The sequence below is a fragment of the Protobothrops mucrosquamatus genome, unplaced genomic scaffold (assembly GCF_001527695.2).
Source record: "Protobothrops mucrosquamatus isolate PMUCROS unplaced genomic scaffold, P.Mucros_1.0 scaffold878, whole genome shotgun sequence".
NCBI lineage: Eukaryota > Metazoa > Chordata > Lepidosauria > Squamata > Viperidae > Protobothrops > Protobothrops mucrosquamatus.
The window spans coordinates 292,493-301,472 of NW_015387132.1; the positions used below are offsets into that span (position 1 = coordinate 292,493).

Sequence of the window (8,980 nt, forward strand, 5' to 3'; positions counted from 1 at the left end):
TCCTCTTGCGCCTCGGAGCTCTCTTTCCGTGCGCAATCTGGTGGGGTGCTGGCCGGGTTGCTGTCCCCGCCGGTCGGGCACTCCCCATTCACATCCATCCACCACACTCTTCAAGCACTCACCTACATTCAAACCCTCTTTACTCAACGAGTCCTCCGATGGTAAATCTTCACCTAACACCCTCCGTGCTTCATCACCATCAATCCCCCTCTCACCCTCATAAACACTACCGTACCCAATCACTCTATCCACACCTCCATCCGTGCCTCTATAGCACCCTTCGTCCGGCCCACGAAGCCTCTGGGGGCCTTTGATCAACTTACGATCGGTTCCCCCTTTGCAGGGTTTCCCAGCCGAATCCTGATCGGTTCCTTCCCCCCCACCTCCAGCCACGGCAGTCCGTACGTCTCCTACTCTTTCACCTCGCAATTTACTCCACACTCTCCCTTCACATCCATGCACCACACTCTTCCCACTCTCACTTGCACTCAAACCCTCTTTATCCAACAAGTTCTCTTGTTGTGATGATAATTCTTCACCTAACATCCCCCGTGCTTCGGCTCCATCGATCCCTCGTTCACCCCCATAAGCACTTCCGTATTCCACCACTCCTCCCACACCCCATCCGTGCATCTATGATGTCCTTCACTCGACCTACAGCATCTGCGGGAGCCTTCCACCATCCTACGGCCGGTTTCCCCTTTTCGGAAATTCCCGGTCGGACCTCGATCAGCTCCCTCCCCCCCCCCTTTCAGCCGCGGCAGTCCGTGCGTCTCTCAATCTTCCGCTTCGCAGTCTGCTCTGCTCCTCAACACATTTACAATCGTCCCACACCCTCAATCCATACTTCGATTCCTCCTTCTTTCTCTCCGCTGCCGAGGGGCATTCAACCCTGCCCTGGGGTCTTCTCGTGTCAGGACCGCCAGGGGCATGTTGACCCACTTGCTGTCGCCGGTTGCAGGCAAGATCTTCCCATACAGTATATTTAGGGTCCTGGACAGCTGCATAGGCCCCCGCATCCCGGAAGGTGGTGGTCCTAGGCACGTTCATTCTACGACCCGGGCCTCTACTATGGCAATTATTGTACCACGCTTTAAGAGTCTGTTGTGCTTGGCATATGTCCACATGCCGGTTAATAGAGTCCTGGTCCGAAAACCAAGCTTCTTTCAGTAACCGGCCACTTTTAGTGGCATCCGTAGCAAGAACCTGAGCATGTTCGAAATCAAAGCGGTGGTCTTGCTCGGCCATGTGAGACCATATTTGTGAGTATTGCTCACCTCTTCTAATGGCCAAGTTGTGTTTGTGGAGACGGGTCTTAAGTCTTTTGGATGTTTCACCCACGTAGTGGCTCTTACAGTCCATACAATTAATTCTGTAGACCACCGCTGATCTTTCCGTCGTGGGGAGGGGGTCCTTCGGGCACATAATTTTTGACCGTAATGTTTGGTCCGGCTTATGGGCCACCTTCACGTTGTGAGGGGCCAATAGTCTGGCCGTAGCCTCCGATACATTGTTGATGTATGGCAACGTTATGCGTGTGGTTTGTGTGCCAAGTTCTCTCTCTCGTTGGCCATCTTGGGGTTTTGACACCCCACTGTGGCGTCTCACAAATTTTAGAGGGTAACCATTCAAGCGACAGACCCGGTACAAGTACCTCCTCTCCTCAATCTTGGCCCTCGCAGTGCTGCAGTGTGTGTATATGCGTTGGAACAGCGTCTTTTAATATTTTAATTGTTTTTAATCTTTTAATTGCTTTTAAATATTTTAAATTTAAATTTCCTCTTGGTGGTCGTGGTCATTTTGTTTCAACATGAATATACCCAAGAGTCGAATTTTTAGTTCTATTACTAGTCATATATATATATATATATATATATATATATATATATATATATATATATATATATATATATATACACATACACACACGCACACATACATACATATACATACACACACACACATACACATATATATACACATATATATACATACATATATATGTCCTTAATAGTTGCAAAAATGCGAATCCCGGGCATATTTGTTCAATAATGCAATCCTCAATCTCCGGGAGAGGTATAAACCAGTTGTTTATTGTTAAAACAATAATTAAAACAATAAAAACAGCTATATACAATGTTAAAAAACAACTTAGCTTTCGCTGGTCCTCTGCCAGTGTCCTCAGAGTGGGGCTCGGGGTGGGGAGGTTCTTTTTTATACACTTTGCTGATCCAACTGCTTACTCATTGCCCGTGTAATAGGGCCATTCGTCCTTTTTCTCTCTCTCTCTCTCTTTCCTCTCTCCCTCTCCCTCTTTCTTTCTTCTCTTTTTCCCTCTTTCCTCTTCCTCTCCCTCTCTTTCCTCTCTCTCTCTCCTCTCCCCCCTCTCTCTTTCTCTTTCCTCTCCCCCTCTTTCTCTTTCTCTCTTTCTCTCTCTCCAGGTGAGGAGAAAGAGAGAACGAAAGGCAGACGGCGCCGAAGGGGCGGGGAGGGGGAGCAGGACGGGAGGCAGCGGCTCCGGTGGCGGCACGGCGGCAGCCACTGCAGCATTGTCGGGGGTCCCTGCCGCCGCCGGCACGGCTGCTGCCCCCGCTGCGTTCTCGCCCATTTCGCCGTCGCAAGAGGGCGCCAAGGGGACGCTGCTCTCCCTGCAGCGCGGGTGCACCATGGGCGGCTGCGCCGGCAATGGGGAGTGCCGATGAGAGGGGTCCCAACCCGCCGCCATCCTCACAGCCCAAGGTCTCCTGCAGCACCGAGGGCGGCGGCGGCTCCCCAAAAGCAGCCGAGGAAGGCGCCACCGATGGGGCTGAGGTGGGGCCGGGCGGTGGAGAGACCTGTGGCAGCGGCGGCAGCGGGAGAATGGCGAAGGGGCGTGGCTGCCTGGTCGCCGCTGCCTCTCCGGCCTCGCTCAGTGCGACTGGCAGCGGCGGGAACGGGAGAATGGCGAAGGGGCGCGGCTGCCTGGCAGCCACCGCCGCCTCTCCGGCCTTACCCAGCGCAACTGGCAGCAGTGCGGCGACAGCGGGAGGACGGTGAAGGGGTGCGGCTGCCCAGTCGCCACCGCCTCTCCGGCCTCGCTCAGTGCAATGGGCAGAGGCGGCGGCAGCAGCAGCAGGAGAATGGCAAAGAGGCGATGCGCAGCAAATGGGGAAAGGGCCGGGCAGGCGCCGCAGGGGAATCTCTCGAAAGAAGCCACGGAGATCTGCTGCCCGCAAGATGGCCGAAAGGCGCGGGTGGAGAGGGGAAGCTATCCCCCCGACTAACAGGCGGTGGTGGAGCAGGGCGAGGGGAGACCCGCCGGGCAGGGAAGAGGCATCCCGAGACTGGCCACCCACGGCTCCTTACCCAGGTTTTGCCACCTTTCCAGCAATCCTCCCGGCTCTTCCTCCGCTGCCATCATATGCAGTCCAAAGAAAGAAAGCGGTTTGTGGGCAGTCCCACAAACCAAAGAAGTTCAATCAATTCAAACTTCGTGAGAAGTTTGAATTGATTGGTTGAATTTTTTTAGTCCCACTTTTCTTTTCAGACTGCACATGGTGGCTGAGGACAGGGAGCCGCAGGAGACGGCTGAAAGAGCCGCATGTGGCTCCGGAGCCGCAGGTTGCCGACCCGTGATCTAAACTAATAAAGGACACTGTATTATTAAGGCGGTGATGTATTAGGATGGGAAGTAGAAAATGTTTATGGAATAGAATAAAAACATATTTAAGGAACTATTATGTATATTTCAGACACTATAATGCTTATGAAGTGAGATAAAGGAAATTTGGATTACCTGAAAGTTGAATACTATGGACATTAAAGATTAAACTGGAAATACGTAATTAATAATGACATAGGTAAAATTTAATAACAGGACATTGATTGTTTATTGAGATTTAGTAAGATATGTATAAGCAAAAAAAGTATAAATGTGATAATAAAATTTATACTGAATGTTGATATAATTAGAAATTTATTAGTTTAAATATAAAATAGTAACTGTTAAGGGAAACCGAAGAAATTTTTGATGATGTAACCTGAGATACCTATCAAAGACTGTATTATTGAATTATTATTTAACTCAAATACCACATTTCCTTCTAAACTACTTATATGTAAAATTGGAAAATCAATAAAATATCTGTCTGTCTGTCTGTCTATCTATCTATCTATCTATCTATAATGGAAAACAAGCTGTATTGATCTTTTTAGATGCAGAAAAGGCTTTTAATAGTTTAAACTGGATTTTCTTGTTAAGTTCTGGAAGATATGAATTTTGGAGAGAATTTTATAAAAATGGGTGAAATTGATTTATACTTCACAGATAGCACAATTAATTGTTAATGGAGATTTAACCAAACCATATCTAGAAATAGAAACAAGACAACATTGCCCACTGTCTCCTCTTTTGTTTATCTTAGTTCTTTCATTTCAGAGACAGAAGAATAAATGAAAAAATGCATGGTAAAATGAGCTAACAAATTTGGCTACATTATACAAATGGATCAGTGGGAAAATACATGGTTGAAAGGATTGAATGTACATTATGTTCTAACCTTGAAGATCATTTTGATAAAATGATGCATCATTGCTTTTTGTCACCAGATAAATTGTGTAGAATGAATAGGAGTACTTAGAATCTTTGCTATAATTGTGAACAAAATGAAGAGACTTTCTATTATGAATGATGGACATGTAAACAAACAATAAAAATGGAATACAAATTAATATATTAATTTAGATTTTAAAGACTAATGTATAATTGAAAACTTGTGGGATTGACAGACAGTTAGAAAATATATTTATGACTGATTGGAAATTCCTTATAGCAGTGGTGGCGAACCTATGACACGGGTGCCAGAGGCGGCACTCGGAGCCCTCTCTGTGGGCACACGTGCCATTGCTCCAGCCTTGCCTCCCCCTGCAACCTCCTCCTCTCCAGCAGCCCCCCTGAACGAGAGTTGCCCCCGAGCGTGGCCCACACGGAGCAGCGCAGTGAAGGACATGGCAGACAGGCAGCGTAGACAAAACTCTGCCCTCACACCCCATCATGCAGTTGATGCTGCAGGGCGTGGGCAGAGGATGTGGTTGCCATAGCGCTGCTGGGCTTCCTGGGCGATCTGCGGCGGGCCCTGGAGGCGGTGAGTGGTCGTGTGGGCAGGCGGGGTGGGGGATGGGGGAGCAGAGTGGGGGCGGGGTGCCCCCACCCCGGTCATTTTGGGCACTCGGTCTCTAAAAGGTTCGCCATCACTGCCTTATAGACTTGTATGAAACAAAAAAACTGCACTTATTACTTTTTTGATGTTTAGAAAAATACTGAATAATAGAAAAAAGTGAGCTTTTTTATAATCATAGGATAAGATATAATTTTGTAATCATGCTTATATTTGCTATTTCTTTTGTCTTTATTTTTTTTATTCTGCATCAGTTTGTGTTACTTTTTATGTTCTCTTTCAAACTAAGGGAACCTTGGGATGGAGGGGGGAGTTCTATATTTTAAATTTCCAAAACCTCTAACAATGTGTCTGTTTGATAGATGGGTTTTGCTATTATATATTTCAGGTCCTCAGGAGTCTACATTTAATAGATTTCATCCACTATCAGGTATGTATATATCAGGTTTGTCTCTGTAGCTGTCCCAGTCCTTTGGAACAGCCTCCCCCTGTTTGGAAGTCCAGAAGGCCTATATCAGTGATCCCCAAACTGCAACCCAAAACCCACTTATGCATCGTCGGGTACCAGGTGGGTGTGGCCCATTGGATGGGCGTGGCCCATTGGATGGGCGTGGCTCATTAGATGGGCATGGCTGCGGTAGTAATGGCAGACTGGGTGGGACTAAAAAATTCAATCAATCAATTCCAACTTTGCGAGATCTTTTTTTTCCCGCGAGAAGTTGAAATTGATTGATTGAATCTTTTTTTTTTTGAATACGGTGGTGGAGGCCTAAAGCGAAAAGGTTTTATACAACCCAGCTGAAGGCCTAGGACTGGGGCGACAGTGCACGTGCCCACAGAGAGGGCTCTGCATGCCACCTCTGGCATGCGTGCCATAGGTTCACCACCACGGGCCTATATCATCTTAGACTTACACAGGGCTAAGAATGAAATCAGTCCAGCAATTCATGGAGTTGAGATGTTGTGGCACTGTGGGGCAAGTATGATTTTTTTTTAAAAAAAAAAAAAGGGTTTGTGAATATTGTTTATTGCCTGCTGTGAACCACCTAGAATTATCTTGTGCATAGGATAGATGGCTGTATATGTTTTATAAATAAATGTATTAATATTTTATATCCTTGCCATCTAAAAATGTTATAGCATTGTATTGTCTGTTTAAATAAACTAACATGGCACATGCTTATATGTAGGAATTTGAAGCCTACTCAGTTTTTCCTTTATGCAGAAGTGGAAGCTTCTGAAGCTGAAATAATTATTTCCCTTGTGCTACAGAGCACATAGCCAGTGGGTGTTTTTCTTTTCAATACCAGCACTCACATTCCTTTATTGGCATCTTAGTATCTTGATGCTGTTCAGGATCTTGCATTAAAAATTATAAAATATCTGAGAGTGAGCATTAAATTCTTAGTATATGTAGACTTTCTAATGATGTGGATGAGGGCTTTGAAGGATTTGTGAATTACCCATTTACTGTGGCCATGAACAAAATTTTGATCTATCCAGATCATTCAGAAACAACAGAAGGAGGCAAAGAATACACCTGCAGCCTCCAGAAGTAAAGCTTGTTATTTTTGTAGGATGGAAATAATAATGTAGTTCTCATCATGTTTTCTGCTTTTTTTGTAGAATCTGCTCCAGTTCCACCAATTCCTAATGAACAGCAGTTGGCCCGATTAACTGACTACGTAGCTTTCCTTGAAAATTGAAAACTCTGATTACTCATTCATGATATGCTGTCTACTTTGAGATTCATTTGCATTTTGTTTATTTTGTTCAGTGTTGCAGTGTATGCACTACAGTGGAACATAATTTTACATTTTACCATATTGATTTTATTGGAAGAAGTCTTTTAATTTAATTCCCATAACTAATTGGCTGAGTATGTAGACTTAAATAGCTCATTGTGGAAGAAGTAGCTCCTCCCCATTTGTATTCTATCGTAAATTGGAGGAAGAGTTAGCCACTACCATGGCTTAGCTGAAAACCAAACATTGAAAAAGACAAGGAAGACCAAAATGCAGTCAAGTAATGCTCTTAAAACTAAGTATATCAGAAAACATTGCAGTGTCTTTGATTATATATTGCTGTGCATTTACAATGTGTTTCTGCTTTGGCTTGTTACACATTGGAATATCTAATGGCAGATTTTGAAGGCTATTATTTTGATATACTTTAAAAGATCTGTTCTTGAATATAAGCACACATTATATTTGGGAGATACCAAAATATGTATTTGGTAGAATATATGCATGGCTAATAGCTCTTGTATTGTCCTGTTAACATTCTGGTTTGAGACTTAAAAAAGCATCAGCTGATTTCTCAGATAGCTTGCTTGCATTTAAACCAGAAGGTTTAGATTGCCTTCTGGATGTTGCTTGTGCTCACAAGAAACAACATCTGATTGCTGAAGCCAGTAGATGAAATGATTCTTGAATTTCAGTAGAACTTTTCTCTCTTGTAATCTTGCTTATGTGGGAAGAAACGGCACATTTTGCTTTGTCATTAATTTTTGTAAAGCATGCTTCTAGAGTTGTGGGTTTTTCTTTCTCCCTTGTTCTGTCACTAGACATTATCATTTAATGATTTGTTCAGAAATTATTGGTATCCTTTGTAGTGACACTTCTCTCCTAGTGCATTATTACTGTATGTTCTTAACTGTTTTGGATGTGTTTGAGTGCAAAAGGGTCCTAGTTTCTGCACAGCTACTTTAAGAGTATCTAAATGAGTGTAACCATTGATTTTGCTATTTATTTGAAAACTTCAGAGTAGATGGGAAGCTTAATTTTGGTATTATTAAAATATATTTACATCATTCTGGTCTATTTTTAAGGTTATTTTTTCTTCAAGAGATGTATTTAGGTTTAGCATTACTTTAGCACTCTGTATGAGTTTTTGTGTACGAGTTTTCAAGTGTTAAATTTATGTACATTAAAGAATACTTGGTGATATTTTAATGGTAAGATCCTAACCATGTTAAATATAAATTTGTCTAACTACAATGTAAGTATGGAGTGATGAAAAAGTAAGTTACAGAAGATAGAGAACATTTGTTCCTGAGAATAAAAAGGTATTTAAGTGATTTAAGTTAAATAGAATGTAGGGATCTGTGTTAATCATGTGAAGCACAATAGGAATAGCAAAAACAAAAACAAAAAAACCAGTAGGCAAAACTATAAATAGTAAGAATTTGGATTTAACACAAATGTTACACTGTTATTTTTACATAATAGCTTCAGGCAGGAAATGGTTATAAAAACTATTATTGGTTAGTGTGGAAGGGGATGGTCATGTTTATTTTATATTGTACAGTACAAGGAGGATATTTATATATTGCATGATTGGATAAAAGTGATACAAATAAAATAGCTATATGTAGTGATTTCTACAGATAGTCCTCAACTTACAATCACAATTGAGCCCAAAATTTCTGTTGATAAGCAACACAGTTGCTAAATGAGTTTTGCCCCATTTTATGACCTTTGTTAACACAGTTGTTAAATGAATTACTTCAGTTGTTAAGTTAATAACACGGTTGTTAAGTGAATCTGTCTTCCCCATTGACTTTATCAGAAGGTTGCAAAAGATGATCACATGGCCCCAGGACACTGCAACCTTCATAAATATGAGTTAGCTGCCAAGTGTTTGAATTTTGTCCACATGACCATGGGGATGCTGCAACAGTCATAAAAGTGAAAAATGATCATAAGTCACTTTTTTCAGTGGGGAGAAAACACTAAAGTTCAGAATTAACTGAGGGTTGTGAGACATACCAAAGACAACAAAAAGGGGGTTCTTTGAATATATATCTATATAAATAAAAATGT

At 42.9% G+C, this 8,980-nt stretch overlaps 1 protein-coding gene across 1 annotated transcript in view; it reads left to right on the top strand.

Annotated features, from left to right (window-relative positions):
- Positions 1-8,550, top strand: part of COPS8 (COP9 signalosome subunit 8) — a 34,038-nt gene extending 25,488 nt beyond the window's left edge. Inside the window, exons 7-8 of the mRNA XM_015819243.1 lie at positions 5,545-5,586; positions 6,783-8,550. Of these exons, the coding sequence (XP_015674729.1) occupies positions 5,545-5,586; positions 6,783-6,862 (122 nt within the window). The 3' untranslated portion in view covers positions 6,863-8,550. The remainder of the gene's footprint in view (positions 1-5,544; positions 5,587-6,782) is intronic.
- The last annotated feature ends 430 nt before the right edge of the window (positions 8,551-8,980 follow it).